Below are 25,050 nucleotides of genomic sequence, written 5' to 3' on the forward strand. Positions count from 1 at the left end.
GATGTCTTTAGCACAATCACAACAGGTTTTCTGGTGATCCTGAATACCCACAGATGAACGACCTAATCAGATAATTGCTTAGAGTCAACTCCAGCGTTCTCTGTACATACTGAGGTATATGCTGATACGTATACAGCGTTCCAGTCACGCACCAGTTACTCAAACATTATCGTTGATAAAATCTACTCTATCATCAGAAAACCAAAAATCCTACCAGGGCTTTTAAGCTGCTGTAAGTTCTTATCTCTCCAGTGAAAGCTTTTAGTCAAAAAGCCCTGGTCAAATCAACAAAGAAAGGCTGACCTCCTGATTGTTTAGGGTTAAATATACATGTAGGACAACCGTGAACAAGTCCTGTATCATACAGATGAGAGGTGGTAAACAAAGATACAACAATAACAAGTAATAAATATCTCCATCAAGGCTCACAGTGTTTGTACTCTCTATTTGTATCTAGGCACACAGGCTTCCTGTGCTCAACAAACCGATGATTCCAGACAGCCCGCAGCAGCAATCGCAATGAAACGTTCAATAGCCATGAGGAGACCTATTGGAATCTGCAACAAAAGAGCACATTCTTTAATTCCATCTGCTCACAGTGCTTTACATTGAACTATGTTATAAAGTTCAATACACAAAACTTTCAATTACAAAACAATTCTGTAATGTCTAAAAATAAAGCACAGCGAACACTGAATTTCCTGTGTTTTAACCACATTAACCAGCATAAAGTGATCTTTATTTAAATGCGAACAGAGCACTCTGAGAACAGAATCTTATATTTATTGAAGCAGCACAACTAATTTACTGATAAATATATATATACATACATACATACATACATATATATATATATATATATATATATATATATATATATATAGGTTATGCCTGTAAAGGTTCTAGACACCTCAATGCTCAAGCCTCAAAATGTTGCATGTTTATATTACATATAAGCACATACATTTATAGAAAAATTCTTAAATTTTATTTAAATGGTTTACAATAAATTTGTAGCTTCTGGGTCACTGTGCAATTTATTCCTAATTACATGTAATCACACCCAAGCATTTTTCAAACCACAACATATTTTTCATAAATATCTTTCTCTTGGTAAAAAAATATGAATGCATAACATATACTACCAATCAAAATGCAGAACAAATATTATTACCATATATTAGTTCAATCAAACCAATAGACATCGGCATCAGTGATCAATTTGCATTCAAAGACATATGTGCATGGTTAAAAGACACACCAACAACTGTATTTTAGGTTTACATAGCTTAACTACGTCAAAAGGTTGAGGAAAAATGCAGGCAAGTACTAATATCTACAGGGGGAAACATACATCATAGCACAAAATTTATACTCTAGATTTTGGCAAAAAGTTCATTTCAAACTTGTCAAGCCATTATGAAATTTCTATGTTCGTATCTTGATGGCCCTGAGAATAACGGGCAGGCCTTAAAATAAGTGGCGAACACTCGTCTGTTACGCATCGGTCACTGACATGCTAAATGTCAAGGACGATTCCCAGTTCTTCATAAAAATAAATAAATACATTTAAAAAATCTGTTAAAAGAAAGCACCATGAACTTCGCGCATTCTTGTATCACTGGCACTTATTGAAACGACCTCCAAAGACAGAAGAGTTTCTTGTGTTACCAGGGCAATATTCACATTTTACTTGTCGAGATGGCGAAATTCAGCGTGACATAGACTGCTTAATGACCGGAATACGTCACTAACAGATAATACCAATGATGTCAGCACATGACGAAACGGTCACAATGAAAACATTTAAATCATGGAATTTCCACGGTGACGTTATTTACGATTTGAAAGAGAAGAATCAATTAACAACTCTTTGGTGCAGAATATGCTCAGAAGACATCGCTGACATCTGTGGAGAAGCGAGAAAGAATCTCGGGACAGTCCCTCCCTACAAGCACTGATAAATTATCTGGATGATGTGAATTATATTCACAAAAGTAAAATATTGAAACAGATCGAGGCAGGGTCACTACTAGTCCATCCAGATGGGCTCAGTGTGCTAATATAAAATTCTAACATTAATCATATTTTGTGATACAGTCCTCGCACAAATCTGCAAACTTTAACTCGATAGGAGACCCATTTCAGCGAAGTTCACGCTGGCGGCATGAAAGGTCCCTGCAGTAAAAATACAACTTCTTTTTTAAGCCTTTTTGGATTGGATTAAGAAGGTTGAAGTTGCAGACATCAATCAAAATATAATAGTTCTCGCTATGGATTGGATTAAGAAGGTTGAAGTTGCAGACATCAATCAAAATATAATAGTTCTACTATTATAAAATATAATAGTACTACCAAATCTTTTGTAGTTTGAGCTGTCAGTGTGACTACCACAACAAGTTCATTAGTTTCATAGGTGAGGATAGTAAATTAAATTTTATGCATTGTCAATGAGAGTTGAAGTAAAAAAAAATCAAGTCATGTATGTTAACAAAAGAAACATTACACAAAGGGAGAGTTGTTTCAAAATTTTTTTGGGATTTCACATCCGGACAGGGAGCACAGGTTTGAATGTAAACAACAGTGGTGAATTATAATACAGAATACAAAATAGGATGTACAGGTTTTTGAATGTGATCCGCTACTGGCAATGAACTTTTGTTTTCCTGTTTGGCTGCATGGACAACAACGCGTGGTAACCTACATGTATTTTTGTACATGGGTTTACCAACTACCAGAATGTGGTAACCTGTACATGGGTTACCATAGCCGAACCTTATTTGAAAGCCCGACAAGCCTTCCACATCACATGCACCACAATATCATCAATGTCACTATCAATTTGCACGCTGTCAGTGATCATGTAGAGTAAAGTTCATAGGTCAGATGTAAGTATAAGTACTTTAAAGGCTGAAAGTAGTGAGATTTAAAGCATGCAGGTAACACCAAGTGTACATCACACACATGCTGAAGGGGAACAAACAGTGCTACACGCCGACAACAACAACAACAACAGCTATGTGACAATCAAAATCAAAGTTGACCACAAGATCATGTGCGAGAGATCTGATGGGAAACAAGGTACCTTGAAATCTGTAATGGGTCATATCGCTGAAGGTAAAAGGGTGCTGTAAGGGACTGCCATGCAAAGGTGGATATATACCTGAAAGTGCACCAGCCAAAACATGTGTTTCTTCTCTACAGGAAATTCATGTAACACTGCACCAAATTTACTACAACTATTGGCAGGAACTTCTTTCAAATTTACAATTGGTGACAAATTGGACACTTCTGGTTATCTGCCACACATATAAGTGGCATAAACTGAGATAAATCTTTTAAGCAGCAATATAACCATTCCCAAAGGTGACCTAGTTCTCTCTTTTAGCATGTGTGTCAACAGCTCTTTTTTTCCTGCTGTTTTTACATTGGACTAAAATCTGAACAGGAGTTCCTTCTGTTATTCTGTGTACTGCTGAAGACCCTACTTGCTGAAGACGTCAATTTCTCGCACCATCCTGCTTATCACATGTCCGTGAAAGTTTTGATTCACAGATTTCGTATTTTGATCGAAACAAGTGCGTATCTAAAATCGTATTCATACTTTAAACATCATCTTTGGTGTATGAAACTGTAACAGATATCTTACTGCAACACAGCAGAAAGAAAACTACAACAAGTAATCCCTCATACCAATCACAGCATAAGCAGTTGTTAGTATGGAAGCGCTTTTCATGTTAAACCATATGCATACATGTACATCATCATGATCAATTTTTGAACATAAACGTAATTCCCCACTGACTTGATCTTATTGAAACATGTGTTTGTGTAGTCACATAGATCATACAGACAAATATTTGAAAAGCTGCAGAAAAAAGGCAGTGCACAGTTTCACATCAAGCTTTTCATGTTTACAAACACTGCTGTCAAAGCCCACTGCTTACCCCACCCTGTTCCACCCCCAAAAGCTGCCTTATTAGTTAGTCAGATACATTTCTCAGCATGAAAAGTTCATCAAAGGCTGGCTTTGCTGAAAATGTTTTCCACTCATTCAAAAATTTTTTCAAGTTAGAAATCTGAATATTCCTACAAGCACAGAGATCTTCACATCCTACCATCTTCCGCAGGAAAGCAGCGATCTTCGGTGCTTGAACTAAATGTGATGGTGTCATCACTTAATAATGCAGGTTCTGGAAACGTGTGCACCTCAATTTCATACACAACAAAAATGAAAGTACATATATTTCAGAGAAAAGTAATTACTCTGCTGATGAGATAGTAAATAAATAAGATACTTATTCCTCAAGGCCATTAATTTTCATGTGTTCTGTATTTACACATTTATAAACTGGCACGCTCCTGTATTTCGTACAGCCCACAATCAAGGCTTACGAAGAACAAAAATGTGTTGCAACTTTTGCTGGCTATGACTCTGAAGAGTATTTAGAGCACCTACACTAGTAAGCCATTGCACATATATGGAGATGTATCTGATTCGACCTTTCATGGTTTCTGGTTAAATTTTAAAATGTGCCAAGTAGCACAAATTTTTAACCACAGAGCCATTCTGAATTTCAAAAATGTGCAAAAGAGATATTTCCAGAGCCTGCTTTCATGAGTGATAAGACAAAAAATGGTGAGTCATGAGACAAAAAAATGGTAAATCATTCAGCAAAACCTATATCCTTTTCTGCCCCTTTCACGATTCTGCCGTAACAGTATACATTCATTCCTATTCATATCTGGTAATAAAACAGTGATTGGACCACTTACTGTGCGGGGAGGCTGCTGTGTGGGGGCTGTTTGGACTATGCAGACTGTGCCCAGCAAACAGACTACCCAGGGGGCTCCCACGGGGACTGAGGGTGTTCCGGGGGCTCAACTGGGCCTGGCTGTAGGGAACTGTGCTGGACACCACTGAAAATACATAAGCATGGTATTAAGCATTTCAGTTTGGTGGGTTGGGTACTTGGGGGTGTATGTGTGTGTGTGTGTGTGTGGGAGGGGGGGGGGGTATTTCTTTTGGCCAACCTGTCAGATTGAAATAGGGTAATATACATTCTTGAATTAGTGAATCACACCACAGATAGTCATCCAAAAATTCAATTTTATAAGTGATTTAAATTCTCAATAAATCTGAACACATATAACACGTTTTGGCATATCAGAGGAATATGATCTCATCTGGACAGGTTATTAACTTCACATGTGTACCCACTTGAGCAAAACATTCCATTCTTCAAAATCTCATGAAAAATGTTTTCAGATTGCAGGGGTGGTTCAGGCCTGGTGGTGGGGATGGTAACATTCTGAATACGCAACTCCAATAGGATTAATTGGGTCAATTAATCTTTCTTTTTCAACATTTTAAGGATTAAAGATTACAGAATAAAGGTAGCAAACTTGTGAAAGACACTTCCTGTTGATCACCCTGTTAAAATTAATCCTTGTTGAGTGTACTCACCAGCCCTGCCATTATCCGGTGACCTGCTCTGATGATGTAGACTGGAGGTGGGGGAGGGGGTCTTCTTCCCACCAGGCAGGACTGAGACAGGGTAGTTCGGGGAAGAGCGACTACTCCCCTGGATCTGTGCATGGGCCAGAGGGGGTGAGAATGCAGAGGTAAGAGCCGCGTTCGTCAGGGCACTGCTGGAGTGTGCTGTCGGCGGCGTTGTGGAGGAGTTGGCGAATGACAGCAGACTCCAGGCAGCTGAGTGACTTGCCAACATGGATGCCTGACTCTGTGCTGCCGTGAGAGTGTGAGCCATGGCAGCAGATTTTGCGGGTCTTTTTATCTGAGAGCTGGAGGTAGCAGCAGCAGTTGCAGCATGGCTGGTGTGGGTATCTGAGATCAGCTTTTTCTTGAGGGACAGAAGAGATGTTTTGTGCATTGTCTGGTTAGGGTGAGAGCTGGAATGACTGGTGCGAGGAGGGGCTTTGTTAACAGATCTGTCCTGAGAGCTACTGGCCATCGATGTTGCTGCACCAGGGGAGTAACGACTGGCTGGAGGAGCACTGGCCTTACGAGGCACGCTGCCCTGAGAATGGCTGCCCTCACTGACAACACCAGTGTTTGAAATGGCTGCAGCCAGTAAGGACTGGTGCTTGGCTCCCTGTGCAGAGTTCGGAGGTTGTGGGGGCTTACTCTGGCCCACTCCGTGTGATTTGTGCAGCATACTGAGGTAGTTCTGCTGTATCTGCTGATGTATTTGCTGACTCAGCAGATGTGGGTGAGGAGACGGCTTCCCTTCCTTGCTCAGGTAAGCTGCCTTGTCGGCTCCACCAACAGGGGACACTTGAGGAGATTTGGACTGCTGTGACTTGCTGGGAATAGGGTCCTTGGATCGCACAACGGTGTCTGGCTGGCGCGGCTTTTGTTTTTGCTGTTGTTGTTGTTGCTGCTGCTGCTCGAGCTGTTGGTGCAGGAGCGTGAACGGTGATGGTTTACGTTCGCTGGAATGTGCCTTTTCCTGCTGTGGAGACACCCTCTGGTTCGGAGACACCTGCTTGGGTGGCACTGAGTGTGCGGAAGAACTCACAGCCCCGGGAGTTATCTCCCCTGCCTTTCCTTTTGTCCACATCTGTGACTGTTCAGTTTTAGTACTACTGCTAGGGCTGGGAGTTTGAGGGCTTGTGGCTACTTTAGAATCCTGTAACACACTAACTGCTGGTTTTAACATGCTGTTCTTGTCCTGCTCTGATAAGGCTGAAATTGCATATTTTTTAAACTGAGCCAGAAAGCTGGAGTTGGAGGACTCTGTGGAGGTTGGTTTGTTGGAGGTACTGGCCTTGGGACCCGGCTGATTGGTGTCATGAGGACGAGACACCTGAGGTAATTGTCTCATGGATTTCAGGATCTCCATGGCTATGTTATGCGTGTCTGTCTCCTCAGGCTTTGTCCACGCGCTGGGGGGTGATGTAAGATCCACCACAGAGGGTTTGCGGACCGGCTTCACAGCCAAATCCACAGCCAACCTTGAAGAGGACACAGTACTGTCCACCGCAACCTTGGGCTGTGAGGACCCAATGCTCACCCCAGCATAGTCTAACAGTGTCGGAATGTCCAAGGATGCGCTGCCTTTGTTTGTGGAGGACACCTGGCATTTGGGCGGATCAGACATTAATGCCCCGACATGTCCTGGTTTTAACTCGCGCTGTATTTTGTCGTCGGTGGAACTCACCAACGCTATCGGCCCTGCATGACCCGTCTCTAGCTTACTGGCTACTTCTGTGGGCCTCTGAAGGGCTCCATCCTGGGAGTTCCCAGCACTCCTTGTCCCTGAATCAGCTGCCTTGGTTATAATCACAGATTTCTTTGGCCGAGCTCTACAGTGAGATAACAGACATTACATAATTAATGGCATTTAATTTCTCAAGAATATCAAAAAATGGTATTCATATTCATTCATTCATTATCCATGAACATTAAGACTGCAAAGGTAAAATTCAATGATTCTTTTTTCACCAAATGAATCTTGATCTATCCCCCTATAACAGGATGAAAGCACACTCAATTCATATATAAAGACTGTTTGAGGTACATTTCTCTGAACTTGCAGACATCAGCATGCCATCAAGAGACAAAACAGCACTGCTGTAAGGGGAAACCAACCTTATTTCAAGTGAGCCAACAACACAAAAAATCCAAAAATGACACAATACTAAAATCTACCTTATTATTTTGTCCCTATCTTTTTTTTTCTATGAATTTCCTGCTTTTCCAAAGCTTTCTGATCATGAAACTACATCCTCAACAGGAAAAATGAAGGGACAGTTCATGTTGTCCAAACATTTGATGATCTTTCAATCATAAAACAATAAGGCCTAAAGTTCCTGCAAAATCCAGACTATTTTGTATAATTTCTTTATCTGATTGGTGTTTTATGCCGTACTCAAGAATATTTCACTTATGTGATTGCAGCCAGCAGTATGGTTTGGAAACCAACAACCATTCGTAGGTTGCTGCCAGACCTTCCCACATACAGTTGGAGAGGAGCAAATATGAGTTGGACTTGAACTCACAGCGATCGCATTGCTGGGATGCTACTGGCCGTGCTACCCTCCTTGGCCACAGAGGCCCTAATTTCGTATGATGGCTACAATGACTAAAAAAGAAGAGGACAGAGAAAGACAAATCAAATTTAGCACAAAATGGGAAAGTGTTACTGACGGGTTTGTCCATGGATCGTGTGCTGTTCGACTTTCCTTGTACAGCATTCTGAAAACAGACAGAAAACCATGACAGAAAAAACTTTCTATAACACGCTTACAAACAACAATCTGCTTATGAAAACCCATATAAATAAAATAAATTATAAGTAGAAAAACAGGGATATATTTCAATGATTCCTCACACCATTGTGGAGTGAGTGAGTGAGTACTCTGGGTTTAACATTGTACTGACAATGAAGGAATCCTTAGAGTGCATGTACTGTGCCTCCTTGTTGCAGGATGGGTTTCCACAGCTCTTTTACCTTGTTGCAGGACGGATTTCCACAACTCTAATCTAGTTCTGCTTCACTGAGACGCCTTACCGCAGGTAAGTAAGCCGCCCCGCCCAAGCCATTATACTGATACGGGTCAACCAGTCGTTGCACTATCCCCTTCATGCTGAGCTTTTAAAGTCTTAGGCGTGACTTGACCCAGGATTGACCCTGGATCTACGGCTCCCAAAGTGGACGCTCTACCAACTGTGCTATCGGGGCCGGTACACTTACACACACAGCATTGTGGAGAGAGTTGTGCCTTTGGGTAAACCCTCGAAAAAGTATAATTCTTAAAAAATGTGCATTTGATGTATAATAAGGTCTATTTTGATTTATTATTTACTTTTTTGACTGGTGTTTTGTGCCATACTCAAGAATATTTCACTTATACATATATTATACCAGAAAGATACAACATTCAAGTTTTGCATAAATTTTGAACTAATATATTTGTACAAAATACAGATTCCAAACCAGACTCGAGTCAACTGTACCTTGTCTGCATCCATCCTTTTGGCCATATGGGTTTTATTTCAGCATCCAGGAAAGATTTCAGATACTCCTCCGCCGACTGTGTCCTGAGCTTAGAGAGGTCATATGTCTTCATCTTAATACTAACGATTTCACATAAGAGAACCCTGAAATGATTCAGAAAGCAATCACTGAAACACCAAATAATTCGGTGAGAAAACACTGATACACAAAATGATGCAGTGAGAAAACAATGATACACCAAATGATTTGGTGAGAAAACACTGATACACAAAGTGATTCGGTGAGAAAACACTGATACACTAAATGATTTGTTGAGAAAACACTGATACACCAAATGATTGGTGAGAAAACACTGGTGCACCAAATAATTTGGTGAGAAAACACTGATACACCAAATGATTTGGTGAGAAAACACTGGTGCACCAAATGATTTGGTGAGAAAACACTGATACACCAAATGATTCGGTGAGAAAACACTGATACACTAAATGATTTGTTGAGAAAACACTGATACACCAAATGATTGGTGAGAAAACACTGGTGCACCAAATAATTTGGTGAGAAAACACTGATACACCAAATGATTTGGTGAGAAAACACTGGTGCACCAAATGATTTGGTGAGAAAACACTGATACACCAAATGATTTGGTGAGAAAACACTGATACACCAAATGATTTGGTGGGAAAACACTGATACACTAAATGATGCAGTGAGAAAACAATGATACACCAAATGATGCAGTGAAAAAACACTGATACACAAAATGATGCAGTGAGAAAACAATGATAGACCAAATGATTTGGTGGGAAAACACTGATACACCAAATGATTTGGTGGGAAAACACTGATACACTAAATGATGCAGTCAGAAAACAATGATACACAAAATGATGCAGTGAGAAAACAATGACAGACCAAATGATTCGGCGAGAAAACAATGATACACCAAATAATTCGGTGGGAAAACACTGATACACCAAATGATTTGGTGGGAAAATACTGATGAACTAAACGATTCAGTGAGATAACGATCCAAAATGACGTACGGCAAAGTCAGGGAACTTAGGACATTTGGGTATTTTCAGACAGATTTGGGTATGTACAGCCAAAGTTCCCATCAAGAACAATAAAGGCCATGTCAAACATGTACACTAGGCTTTAAGTGTTCCAAGAGAGCCAGTAAAAGTTTTCAGGAAATGTTATCCTGAAAAGGGTTTAAATATATTATTGTACAAAAGAAAAATCAGTTAATAGTAATTTTTTTACACATAAAGTCGTTTATATTTAAAAAAAACAAAAAAAGTGTTCAAATGTAGAGAGGCTATGTCCAAATTCCCTAGAGTGCAATTCTTGAGTACAGCAATCAAATAAATAAATCACAGGGCAGTTTACCTTGTCTCTGCACTCCACTCAAACTTTCTCCTCGGTGACATGTGTCTCTTCTTCTCCCCCTCAGATGCACTTTTCTCGTCATCACTCTCCGTCGAGGCGTCCTCACGGGTCAGCTCTTTACCCTCCAACAGCCTGAGTGACAAACAAATATCATATTTACACTCTGGGGTGGGATGACATATGACAGCAAGGGAGGTAACCCTCCATGATACAGACAATATCCCTAGCCCAGCATTGGTACCAAATTATAATCCACTCTGGATTATTCCAGTCAGACATACAAACATACGGGTTGATCCTTAGAGTTTGTAACAGAATGTTTGGCCAAAAATGGGTAACAGAGACATTGTTTCAGCTGTTACAAAATGTAAACAGAACATGCTATGGTGATCAAGTCAAAAGAAAGATGTTTTCTCCAATTGGTCCATCCATGTGTTTAGACATAACTTTTAACCCTTCACAAGAACGGATTTGATTTAATAAACACTTCAGGGAGTCCTACAGGAGGATCCCATGCACTACAGGGGTATTACCACTTCTTCATTACAATGCCTCATTAGAAAGAAAGAATTTTCAATTTTTCTTCATTAAAACTTTTGAAGTGTGTACAGATGTGTACAACAACAACTCTGTGATAACTCAGAAGGACAGAGGTGTGTCTAATGGAGCGTGTTATAATGAATTAAAGGTGTACTTTGTTATATTCTAGACTTATGCCTTGAATTTTTTTGAGTTATGAAGTTGGACAAAACAAGGATTCCTACCTGACTTGTGCAGCGAGGCGACACTCCTGAGCATGGCGCTCCAACTGAGCTGGCATGATGGAGTTTATTGCTGAAATCAACACCACGCCACACTATGATAAACCAACACCATAAAATAAGACACTTAGCCTCATTCATCAGATTATGTGTAACTGAATACTGTACATGCTTGTGGCATCCACATGCACTCTGTGCTCTGACCATCAGGTCTGTTTCTTGTGTGCTGGTGCATGTTGCTATCGTAACAGAACACGTAAATATACAACTGGATCAGGTACAAATGTTCTAGCTTTAATTAATTCATTTATTTGATTGGTGTTTTAAGTCGTCCTCAAGAATATTTCACTTTTACAATGACAGCCAAAATTAGGGAGGTGAGAGGAAACCGGACAGAGCCCAAAGGAAACCCACAACCACATGTAGGTTGCTTGCAGGCCTTCCAATGCATGATCATTGAGGATGCCAGAATTTATTTATGTGATTAGTGTTTTCACACCATACTCAAGAATATTTCACTTATACTAAGGGAGACGGCATTATGGTGGGAGGAAACCGGGCCGAGCCCAGGGGAAAACACATGGCCATCTGCAAGTTGCTGCCAGCCCTTCCCAAGTAAGGCCGGAGAGGAAGGCAGCAATGGGTTGGATTTGAACCTGGATGCTAGAATTAGTTAGACTCACAGCGACCTCATTGATGACAGGTGTCATTGTGCTAGCATATTAGCCACTCAGCCAACGAGGCACCCTATTTCATTCACATTCACCTTTCAATACAATGAACTTGTCAGGCAGGCAACATGTGCTTAAGTCTAGATAGGATTCTGTCCACCTCGCACAAAAGATTAAACACTAGCGTATTACGTAATATTTTACACAGAATGTAATGTGTACAAACACTCATGTTTTCATGTACATATTGAATTTTAGGTGTACAAAATTGCACCAACCAATGCGGCACATATATTTCCAACCCTTCTTTAAAATGACTTCAAATAGAAACACCGACACAAAATAAAGTTTTAATTAACCGTCTATACTAAAACTGAGATGTCCAAATTTCCAAAAATGAGAGTAAGGTGCCCTAGAGGGAAACAAAAGACATATTTGGTGTTTTAGTTTGGGTCACTGAAAGGAAAATTCTGCATGTTCTAGTCTATGGTATTGTATTTCAAGATAATGAGACAGAATTAGCACTTCTTTAAAATGTTTAGCTGGTGTATAATTTTCGTTGAGTTCTGTATATTTACTGAGGCTTATTTTGACAGGTTGCTTTCTATGATGTAAAGGATGAATATTCAGCTCACTGAATCATGACTGAGTTGAAGTAACTCGACAGTGTTCAAGGCTGACAAAAACTTTCCAGAGCCCTGTACTGATCATGTGGCTCACTCGGCCCATTCGGCTCACTGACAGCTGATTGAGTTCAAGGCTGACAAAAAACTTTCCAGTCCTGTACTGATCATGTGGCTCACTCGGCCCATTCGGCTCACTGACAGCTGATTGAGTTCAAGGCTGACAAAAAACTTTCCAGTCCTGTACTGATCATGTGGCTCACTCAGCCCATTCGGCTCACTGACAGCTGATTGAGTTCAAGGCTGACAAAAAACTTTCCAGAGCCCAGTACTGATCATGTGGCTCACTCGGCCCATTCGGCTCACTGACAGCCGATTGAGTTCAAGGCTGACAAAAAACTTTCCAGAGTCCTGTACTGATCATAAGATGATGAGTCCAGCTGTAATTCTGAGAATTAAGGGGTATTTGTTCAAGAATTTCTGAACGTAAGTGATTTTCTCTTCCTTTACATCTGCTTTCCTCGGTCGTATTACCGCTAGCCGCCATTTTGTCAGGAAAAGTGCACTCAATGACAAAGGTTGACACGATAAGATGGAATAAACAGGTCACCCTTTGGAAACCCTTGATGTGGTGCATTTAAGCCATATTAATTTGCAAGTTGGGGGTTTCCTGCAGTCTTCCCTTCAATGATAACACTAAGGGTGCTTATGATTATACAGAAACGCCGGTGTCGCCAGCCTAGCATAGCCAATTGTGTGACCTTATTTCTCACTGTTGTTACGTGATTGGTCACCACAAGCTGGCGACACCAGTATTTCGGCACAATAGTAAACACCGTAGAATAGTGGATCAGATACTAAAAATCGACCTGTATTAAAATAAAAAAAAAACAAACAGCATAGCCAACACTCACCATCTCGAAGTCGCTGAATTGGCTCCTTGAGTTTATCATCATTCTCGTTCAGGCGGAGTTTCTTGGCCCTCTTGAGGAGCGTCTCTTTGCTGCAGGGGAGATAAGCTGCCAGGTGTATGTAGATGATCTGCCTCGTTCCACAGCTGACTTTCTGGGACTCCTGTTCAACACTGAATAAAAGAAAATCAACAGGTGAGATGCCAGGTGAGATTGTCTTCCAAAGATGGTCATAATTCTACTGGCGTTTGTCTGTCAACTTATGCACAGATTGAAATAAAATATGACCTTGGGCTGAGGAGCAATCTATTACATTTTGCTGGTGTTAAGGATTGGGATCCAGATTTCTCACTATTAAAGCCTGGTTTTCACTGAACCGATGGCCTCCGCCAGCTGTATGACAACACGACCACCTGCTTTAACTGCTGGTCAACAGCGGTGAATCAATGTCACCAGAAGACTTGAATTGCCGGTCCAGCCACACTCTACTGCTAGCCACTAGCTTTAACTGCCAAGATAATCGGCCGGGTGCATGAGATCTGGGCTTAACAGATAGCCCAGAAAATGCAGGGTTTTGTCCCTGTGTCCTTGAAGAATTGAGGGGATTTTCTGTCGTTGAAGGAATGTGAATTGGGTCAGAAAAGCTGGATTTGTTCAAAAGATAATCTTAAAGGACAACCTAGCACATTGGAATCATTAGAATTACCATACATAGCATAAGTACTTGTCTGATATTTAATAAAAGGCTAACTATGAGTAAGTTGAGCTATTCTTGGTAAATACAGAAAATTTGATTTACTTCAATGGATATGGATTTTTTTAGTCAAAAATCTTCGGTATAGCATCTATAAACTACTTGGGCAATGATCTGCCAATCAATACACAAGCACACACAAACTGTACGGAGAATTTTTCAGGTCTCTACTACAAGTCAGTCCCTCTATAAAAGGCAAATCACAATATTTCACCAGGTGTCAAACTAAAAACTGCAAAACTTACAGCAACAGCATTCTGTTGACGTCGTGGGTAAAAAATCTGCATTTCCCCTCCCTGGAATCTTTGGCAGCCTGAAAAATAATCAATGAAATATCACTTAACTGATAGTTGAGACCAGCCAGAATGAAGTTAGGAAAGGCTACATAGGCCAGTTTAGATTCTACAAGTTCTACTGACTACATATCACGTTTTCTTCTCAGCGAAAATCACCCTGTATACTTCAATAACGTACTGCAATTCGACAAAGCAGAATATTTTTATGTTCTAAATATAATTATTTTATTTTATAAAATGTAAGAAGATTTCCAGCTTTTAGGGTGCAAAAATGTGAAGGAAACAAGTTTGACAGGCAGGTGTGTAGTACCTTTTTGAGTTTGGTGATGGTCTCCTCCAAACGAGCTGATAACCCTGCTGGCAGTTTAGGCACGGTCTCTGGGTTCTCTGGGGAGGATCGCTCATCTGATTGGCTGTCTTCCAGGACACGGCTTACGACTGACTCGATGGCAGAGTCTATGTTTGTCCCATTGTGGAGGTCACCTGAAGCATTGGTAATCCCTGATGATCCCTCAGTACCATTAACAGATGACGATGTGGATGCTGCATGTTGTTTGAGGAGTTCAGACACAGTTGGTGATCTTTTCTTCCTGGAGGTACGAAGGATTCATTTCATGACAATTTATAAGCTTTTTTTTGGGTATTTTCAACATTTTTATTTTCATACACAATACAGGGTTAAAGGCTTGATTCCAATGTCAATTATAAAATTTCTTAACACAAGAATAAAATCTTCATCTAGTTACGTGCATATTCAAAAAACAGCAGTGTCCTTCAAAATAAGTCTTGCACTCAGGTAAATCACTGAATGATTTATTCGTTTTTTCATTGGTGTTTTACGCCGAAATCAAAAATATTTAGTGATGGAAGAAAACCTGAGAAAAACATGACAGTCCACAGGCCGTTTGCAGACATTCCCAAGAATGATCGGAAAGAAAGTCAGCAAGAGCTGGACTTGAACTCACTACAACCATATTGGTGAGAGTTTCCTGACTCATTACAGTGTCCTAGCACACTAACAACTGAGCCACGACGGTCACACTCTCACTGAAGAGGTGAACCATCTTAAGTGGTAGCATGTCAAATACTTGACTTGACATGCTGACATACTTGTACAGATGCTTGTGGCTGCAAAGAATTTAAAACTTATATTCCATAAAAGATGCATGAAATATGACTGTCTTAATTGTTTACCTCTTCCACTTATCAATAGGTTTTTTTGGTCGTTTAAACATCTTTTCTCCCTCAGCACTGAGCCGCTTTCGTTTTTTCCCTGCAAATCCATCCTGGAATTTTTTCTTTGGCTGAAAAAAGATTTCAAATTTTATATCTTATCCTGAAGAGCTTTAATAGATAACTGAGGACTTTGTTTCTTTCTCAATGTCATTCACTTTGGAAGACAGCCTGCAAGACAGGTTTGGCTCTCAAAATAACTGTCAACATTACGTTTTTTTATGTGTTTGTGTGTGTCTATCACAGATTAAGTTTTGAACAGTCTGTATCAACGGAACGTTTGTGTGAACGGGGTGAAACAACCTATTAAGCAAAAGAATAATTGCAGTCTCATGTATAAGGAGTTAATTTGACTTTGTCTTTTATACGTGGATCTACAAATTTACTGCTATCAAAATCACCTTTGGGCCACGTTTTTTCTTCAAGACTACTTCTCCATCTGATTCAGATTCTGATGTTATTCTCTGAGAAACAAAAGTCAAATTGATGAACATAAAAATATGACAAACAAAATAACTTATTACAAAGCCATGTGAAAGCATAATAATATCTCTTATCTTACTGATTTCTCAACATTTTCGGGCATGCATGTACATAAAACAACAGCTCTTTGCACACAAAAAACAAATAAAACAATATAACTTAAAACAGCTGTGAAGAAAGCGAGACTTAACATTTCCTACTTGTATGATTTTTTATTTACACGATGACAGACAGCTTATCATCTGAGGAAGAAACCACAGTGGCAGGAGTAAACCATCACCCTTAGGCAAAGGTATACTGACTTTCCACAAATGACACACATCATATTTGTGGAAAGCAAGTTGTCTCCTGGAAAGTTCATGCAAGACTACACAAGACAACGCTGTTAACCACATACTGCCACGGAGGTCCAGAGAATAATGGAAGGAGGACAGTCTTGAATATATTCCACCCACATCTGCATGACGGGTAAGTATAAGTACTCCGTTAATAAATTTAGAAGTTTTGTCATACCTGTGCTTTTCTCTTTTTCTTAGCCGAGCCATTGACAGTTGTGAAGGCATCTTCAGAATCGTCAGAGACTTCCCTGAAGTCCAGCACCCCAGAGTTGATATAAAACCCGCCCAGTTTTGTCGTCAAGCAGGCAGGTACGATTTCATCATACTGAGTTATAAAAAAATAGTGATCTGTTTGTCTAATTGCTGTTTTACAAAATACTCAAAAGTTTTTCATTTTATCAATGATAGAGGAAACCAGAGTGACCTGGGTAAACCATCGACATTTAACAAGTTACTGTCGAATTTTCTCACGTGTGACATAGAGATATGCACACCATACTGATGCAAGACAAACAGTCATGAACAAAGCTACGACTGCCTAGTCACCTGGTCACCAAGGCCTCTGCAAACAGTGACAGTAGAGAGATCTATGACTGTTTATTGCCGCCAAGGCATCATCAACAGTACAGGCATTTTTAAATTCCCTGTCCAAGTTCGAAACTGACCCTGCATCTTTTAGCCTTGTGCTTAGTAGTCACAGACTTTACCCAAAGAGCTACATCCTTTGCCCCCTAAAATGTACAACACTACCTGTAATTTATTTACATGCCATGAAAATCTTTTTTTTTTTTCTTGAACATCTTTCACCAGATTCTCGTTGAAACAAGATGGATAATGTAACAAGAAGCATGCAATAACAGTATTCCCCGACAAACTGAAACACACAAATAGTGCATTTTGTTTTCTTAAAGTATTAGAGCATTGTTACCTGATGTGGACAGGTTATTTCATAATTTATATTACATTCATATGTGCACCTTCATGCACAATGTAGTTTGCTCGTCAAAATCAAAAGAATTTTGTTTTCAAACTGTATCCAAAGTTATACTCTACTAGTCGAATTTGTAGACTTTAGGGTCATAGTGGTTACAGGTGTATGTTAACTTTTTCTCATTATCTATTTTTTTTTTTAAAAACCATCTTGGGACATAAATCAGAAAAATGTTCATATTCACTATCCGGGGGAGGGAGGGGAGGGGAGGAATGGGGTGGGGGTCATTTGCACAAAGGGATCGTAAGTCTAAGTTGCTTGTAAATTGATGTCAGTTGACCAAACTCATAGCCACAACTGACAATTGGCACCCTCTTGCACAAAGGGATTGTGAGCTATGACAATGGTGACTTGCAACGAAAATTACAATCAGGTCAACTCTGTTGTAAATATTTACAATTACCTCAAAATTAAGACACAAATACTGGCCTTGGATAGACTGTCAGCAATTTTCTGCTCGGTTTGCAAAGACGTACAAAACAATTGTCTCCAAAGCATTTTACACGAATTTTCTACATGATGTTGTGGTAAGCTGCTGAATCATCATGATGTAGAACTGTTTTAAACATGATGGCAAGAATAAGTAATTGACCAGTACATTATCCATTTATTAAGACCACCATTATCTGGGAGAAAAATCTGGCACCCAATTGCGATTGTCACCCTTGAAACTTATTTATACTGTCAACTGAAAACTCAACTGTCCGATTAAGAATCAACTGTAGCTACGGTCTTTTTGTGCGTGCAGACTCAGTAGAACTGACAGAGGTGCCAACTTACAGCTTCAGAGTTGTCGATGAAGTTATCCGTCTCATCGTATCCCTCCCCCAAATCCACCAGGTCCTGGATTCTCTCGTGTTTCCTCTTCCCCTTGCCTGGTTTTGGACCCTAGCAACACACAAAAAGATAACACAGAACCGGTAAAGAACACATAGTATATAAAGAGCTCAGAAAATAGTTCTTCCAAACCAAACAACTTTTTAACTTTGAATGAAAACACCTGCTAGCCTAACATTTTATCAGGCCATCAATCAAAAAATTCTTTTTTTTTTAAAAAAAAAGCAGGCGTTTCAAAAAATTACCATTAACAAGAGAATAAAAATGCCTTTCAAAATGCCATTAAAAAGGGCCCTTTTCAGAGGGTCAGTCGGGTTGTGCCCAATGAACATTTTCAATGGTAGTGTTGCATTCTAAATGCACATGTATAACCATTGCATTTTATATCCATTATGTCCACTTATGTTTATTATACTATATACCAAAAGGTTCAACCTTGAGCAAGAGTTTGTCTAGTGTTAGCAAATACAAGTACCAAGGTCTGGATCCATTGAAACTTTATGAAATGACAAAATCTTGGTGAACTTTAAAACTGTACACAAGAGGAGTTAGTACTATATTTAGCATAAACCTGTGACCTTTTTACATATGCATGACACATCAATGAATTCACCCTATTATAAACTTGTTTATTTACAAACCAAAAGAATCAGTAAAGTACATGTGGTATCTAGACTAAATCAGAAGTGCAAGGTTACATAATCACCATTTCTGACTCTCATATAACCTGTTCGGTAAGATAAGTTGTGTGTTTGCTGACACAGGCAAAAACACAAGTAATGTTCAACATGATCGATGAGGTGTGATTTTCACTTCAATGTAGGTCAAATTACACAGGATATGTATAAATAGCTACAAGGGTAACAAATATCACAGAAGCTCTACTTTTTTCATCACAATGTATTAAATAAGTAACAACACAATTGATACAATTGTTGTAAATGCAACAGCTGACAACAAACAATTGACATGTAACTAATTATATATACCTAATACAGAGCACTATACAAGAAATGATACACTGTAACACTGGTAACAAAACATTGAAGTGCGTGTACATAGGTTCTCTAAAATAAGACAAAGATAAGAGAGATGCATGTAATGTTTTTCAGATGACTGTAAAATGACTGAAACTTTCAAATTTGTCCCAAAAAGTGCACTTTTAGAGGCAAACAAATGTCCAAAAATATTGATTTTTTTTTTTTTTTTTTAAGTGTTGTTTTACACCCTACTCAAGAATATTTCACTTATAGGATGGCGATCAGCATTATGGTGGGCGGAACTGAGCAGAACCCGGGGGAAACCCACGACCATCTGCAGGCTGCTGACAGACCTTCCCACGTACGGCCGGAGAGGGAAGCCAGCATAGCCTGGTCTTGAACTCACAGTGACCGCATTGGTGAGAGGCTTCTGGGTCACTACGCTGCGCTAGCGCGCTAACCGACTGAGCCACGGAGGCCCCCCAAAAATATTGCTTTTGGTGCTGACACATACATTTCTCCAATGGGATATTAATCTACCCTCCGAGCTAAAAATGTTTCTAAGATCAGTAAACATTACGAAACTCTAAGAATCAAGAAAAATATGCAACTTTACAGTAATAGGTGAAATTTTACGACATTCACCACAATTCTAAACTGTTGGGTGTGATGTGCAACATGATACAGACAGACAGATCTTGATCTTCTGAAAGGTTTTATTACTGGCAGATTTAATCCAGACCGCTTGAGTTTAATGTACTTTTTCAGTGAAATTTATGCATACAATTATTATGAAAATGACATCAAAACTAACTTGCTAGTGTCAATAAAGATGCAAGCATCATCAAACTGTGCAGATTATTTCTCTACACCTCATAATTTTCTCAGAATGTTTTGAAACACTGGTCACGGTGATGGTTAAAAAGACGTCCCTAAGTTTAGCAGTTTTCAAGTCACAAATTTTGTTTGATTTCGACTGATTCGTCAACCTTTTAGTGCAACGTAAAAGTTTTTTATGAAGCTTTACAAACTTTTTTACAGGAAAAGGTTAAGTGTTGGCATCTTGAGTACAATTTTGTGGTTTCTGGATGTGCATACAAACAAGGCAAACTTTAGGTGAAAAATACAAGTAATCTTTGAATGATTCGAATCTGAATTACATGTAGAGTGGAAAATTGCAGGAAAAGGTAAAGTCTTGTGTGAACACTATGCTAAATAGAAACCTCTGATTCTATGGGGGGGGGGGCAAGTTTCTTCAACTTTAGCCACATGTGTGACAGATGTGGAGGGCTTCTTTGATGGTCAGCAGAGACCTTTATCAACTTCATAGCAGGCACATGGTTTGACTTAGAGTAACAGAGTAGACAAAGAATCCCATATGTCTGACCTACAGTCATCATGTATTACCTAGCCTCAAGTTTAGTGGCTTTCAAATGAATTTAGAAAAGGCAGTGAGAGGTATGTACATGTACAAAGCTCAATTCAAAAATCTTCTTTCTATTTCTATAAAATCAACCTGTCTTATTGTAATTTATGGTAACCAAACACAGAAAATAATGATACCATGTATCCAAAAGCTTACAAGCAAATCAACAAAAATGAATTTTGGGCTTCTGAAGTTGAAAAGGCTAAACAGTGTCATGTCAACAAAAATGACTTATGGGCTTTTGAAGTTGTAAAGCCTAAACAGTGTCATGGCAACAAAAATGAATTTTGGGCTTCCGAAGTTGAAAAGACTAGTGTCATGTCAACAAAAATGACTTTTGGGCTTCTCAAGTTGAAAAGGCTAGTGTCATGTCAACAAAAATGACTTTTGGGCTTCTCACGTTGAAAAGGCTAGTGTCATGTCAACAAAAATGACTTTTGGGCTTCTCACGTTGAAAAGGCTAAATAGTGTCACCCATTTACTTACATATTTTGCTTCAAATTTTTTGGCAATTTCTGCCAGTTTATCATCCTCCTTGAAGTCTCCGAATGGATCCGGCTCTGTTTCTGGAAGATTTTCACCATCCTTTGGTTCACCCTGTCAAGAAACACAAAACACAAATAAGTATGCCAAAAATAAACATGTAAATAACAGCACATGGTACAAAAGGTCCCAGAAAATTAATGAACTAAATATGTGAAAATCAGTTTCTCACCTGCACCACCTGCACCAACAAGTTCAATTAAAATACAGACACTGATATCATGTCTAGTTATGGTTCTTAAAGAGAAGTGCTTTTTTTAATATGAAATTAAAATAATTAATGACCATTGAAAACAAAAAAAAACAATAAGCTCAAATTTGTAATAGCTGCAACATACCACAAATAAAGCCCCAGGTCCCTTGACAGGCATTGTTGCAAACTAATTCTGTGTGAAAATCCCTGTTTTTCTTGGCGTGAGATTCTGGCTGATCTCACACAAGAAGTGAATGAATTTTAAGTTGATCAGCATCAGATATTCTTGGACAATAATAAATCAGAATATATTTGTTAGATATATTTACACCATTCTCAAGGACATTTCACTTATACAACAATGGACAGAACTATAGAGGGAGAAACCCATGCAGAACACGGGAAATACAAGGCTATCTGCAGGCTGATGCCAGACCTTGCCACCAAGACCAGAGAGATAGCCAGCATGAGCTCGACTTGAACTCAAAGCCAGTGCAATGGTGAGATTCACACAACTATTTGCAATAGTTAATTTGGAACATTCACTGTTTGTTTTACATACATAAACATGTAAACTGTACAGTAAACTGTCTACAAATGTGCAATTTACGATATCTGTTGTCGGTCTTTATCTTATCTTGGTGTCTCTTGTTGGAGACATATCCTTTATCAAAACAAGTGGGTAGGAAAAAAAAGCCCTATTATAATAACAACAACAAAATAAATAAATAAAGGTACATAGTTTGGAGGAAAGGAAAATAAAAAATAAATAGCATCAATGAAAGATTGAGACAAGTAAATGTTTTGTTTCTTTCCATTTTAAAAAATATTTACGAAATCTACAAAAATATTCAAGAAATCTGCAAAAAATCTCTTTCCTATAATTCACAAGAGGATATCAGTCAAAAGTCAACATCCACAAAAATGCGTTGATGGTGTGAGGAAATGGATGGTTTGTATAAAATCTATTACATTCCAAATCTCGACAGGTTTCAAATACAACGAAAAGAAAATTGACTTTTCTAAGAAAGTAAAATTCAGAAACAAAATCTAGAAAGTAAAACTCAGAAACAAAATCAAGAAAGTCATGAGCAAAATGTGAAATAAAATTATACCTGTCAAAATTAGTGTTCGTCTGAGAGACGGAACAGTTGCTACCGTTCGTTTGGCGCAACCACAGTACTCTACGATAAACCTACCGACTGTTTGCCCGGCGAGAGTTGAGGTCGCCAGCAGGCCAGAGCAGTCAGACGAGCCGCCAGCCAGCCCGGCTTAACGCCAACAAAGAGCAGCCCCTTACACTGCGAGACGACCTACTTCACCGAAGCGCAGGCGTACGCGCGAGCCGATATGTGATCAATATAGTCAATAAATCCATCAAACTAATCAAGCGATGCTATGTGGGTCATGATTCGGCTGTGCACTGTTGCCTAATGAGCGACGCACCCAGCCGCCGCTGTACCTATCTATTGACTGCCGCCCACGGCCCGCTGCTTCCCTGTGTCAGTATGCATTCTGTTGGCCTATGCTACAGTTGCTAAAAATAGACTACAGATTTTCCTTCACCTAAAAACAAGAAATCGTATTTTCCACTATTGTACACTTGCTTTTACATATATATACGATTTTTTCTTTCAAACCATAAAAATGAATTGACGCGATGCAAAGAGCAGCTTGTTCGTCTCTGCTATGTTGCACTTTCGACCGAGAGATAGGTATGCCTGTTATGCAAATGAACGCTATACATCGGCTGCTTACAAGTAACATCACGCATACGTCACATAGATTGACCTACAACAATGGTCATCTCAAGCAGAAAGCCTTGGCAGAGCTAATGAAAATAAACCCAGTCACATAATTTGCATTTTCTATGTAAACGCACAATCTCTGTAACTTCGGCTAGGACGAACTGATTACGGTGCAGCAAGCAGAAACCCCCTGCCGGATAAAGAGTGGCACGTAGGCAGCCAGACCCAGCTCTTCGTCAAACATATAGACGCTCAGCAAGATGGCTTCTTTGTCGACCAGGATTTATGTATACACGAAACTGACATCGAAAACCGACAACACACAATTTTCGGCGAAATTCCCACGTATATGCTTCTACCATCTCACAACCTACAATCACCCGCATTTCCCCATTTACAGAGGTTCTTAACACAACCTAAAGCTACAGCTGTACAACAGGCGGAAGGAATGAAAACAGACGTAAACTGCTGGCAACCTCAACCATGTGAACACAGTTCAAAATGGCGAATAGCAAGCCCAGGCTATTTTCTATGCAATTTGAGAACATTATCTCGTTGTAGAGCAGCCATTTTCGTAGGGCAGAGTAAAATCTGTGTACAAAAGATCAGACGACACCGACTTTTCCACTGATTTCTACACACACGTGGGTTTAGGGGTCACTTCGCACAAAGCTTTGGAAACGTACAGAATCGCCAGTCAAACTGGTCGCATTGACAAAATTCGTTAGTTGAGTGAAAGTGGAATAAATTTATAGACTTTGGTCAACTTACGACGGCGTTTTTCAATAATTCCACATAGGAAAACTCAGGACAAGAATCGTCGTTGGCCTCGGTGAGATCAAGGTTGATACGTATGGTCTGACACGGAGCCTGCTTCTTTTTCTCTCGGTTTGAGGGGCCGATCGTCGTGAATTGTAACCTCCTAGGCTCCTCCATTTTGATCACCCTGTAAATCCATCGACATCACTGTTTTCCCTCGTAAAATAACAAATTCTACTATTCACAACCGTGGCAAATCTACCGCCATTTTGTTACAAAGTGACGTCACAGGCTCATGTAGGTGCATTATGGGACGTCAATAGACGCGAGTTTGCATGTGGTTTTCCCAGGAAAAAACTTGTTTTTGGTCGATTCAGGGTTAATGTTGTAACTTGAGAAAGTGTGACAATGTTTCTTAGCTCGGAAATGGGCATTTATGTGGCCCAACATTGCACGACAAGGCATAAAACGGACTGCAATGGTAGAGATACCCCTGTAGATGTATGAAAAGGGGCGTGGCCACTGGGTTACGCTGTGATGGCCTTCATTCAACATGAATGAAACCGAGAGAAAGTACGTATTAACTTTTAGTCTGAATTATTTCCCGGTTTGGCATTGCTTTGGAGACTGCTGAGCGTTAAGCGTAATCAAAACACACCCGAACCATTTCATATTACATTCCGATGCATGTTGTCATTCTGTAATTTTACATATTATCACAATGAAAGAAAAATCAGGAGACTTACCCAATGGCTAGAACTACCAGCTGAGGTCGTAGCTTTTGAAACAATCCGTTATGTGTAATATAATTATCGGGTTGATAATTTTGGCTTTATGTGAATTTGTTGATGTTTCTCACATGTCAAATAGCAAGATGAAACTTAGTATGCCTTAAATCTGAGATGTATGTTGCACAAATATTGATAGTTTATTGGTCACAGACACAAGTAACCTGTTTTGCAATGAATTGATGTTCAGAAGAGCGGACAGAATAATTCATTTTTTTAACTTGTTACCAATAAATCATATCCCAATTGCTGAAATTTTTAGTCAGTTTATTTCTTACATTTATATTTTTGTTTATTCATATTGGATAGGGATTTAACACAAAACTTCACAATGGG

The 25,050-nt window shown here is 39.5% G+C and overlaps 1 protein-coding gene across 2 annotated transcripts; it reads right to left on the reverse strand.

Annotated features, from left to right (window-relative positions):
- On the reverse strand, window positions 1-24,271 carry LOC135472829 (ubinuclein-2-like). 2 transcript variants are annotated; one of them, XM_064752521.1, is made up of 17 exons: window positions 23,939-24,271; window positions 21,170-21,280; window positions 18,221-18,328; window positions 16,625-16,774; window positions 16,030-16,092; window positions 15,590-15,699; window positions 14,706-14,985; window positions 14,345-14,412; window positions 13,349-13,518; window positions 11,144-11,213; window positions 10,380-10,511; window positions 8,984-9,127; window positions 8,174-8,221; window positions 5,468-7,329; window positions 4,777-4,920; window positions 3,086-3,163; window positions 1-557 (listed from the first exon to the last, which is right to left on the reverse strand). In XM_064752521.1, the coding sequence occupies exons 1-17, from the start codon at window positions 24,101-24,103 to the stop codon at window positions 529-531; spliced, it is 3,732 nt and encodes a 1,243-aa protein (XP_064608591.1). In that variant the 5' UTR covers window positions 24,104-24,271; the 3' UTR covers window positions 1-528. The 2 variants fall into 2 exon arrangements, with proteins under 2 accessions (XP_064608591.1, XP_064608592.1); XM_064752522.1 differs by lacking the exon at window positions 3,086-3,163.
- Window positions 24,272-25,050: the final 779 nt, after the last annotated feature.

The sequence above is a fragment of the Liolophura sinensis genome, chromosome 8 (genome assembly GCF_032854445.1).
Source record: "Liolophura sinensis isolate JHLJ2023 chromosome 8, CUHK_Ljap_v2, whole genome shotgun sequence".
NCBI lineage: Eukaryota > Metazoa > Mollusca > Polyplacophora > Chitonida > Chitonidae > Liolophura > Liolophura sinensis.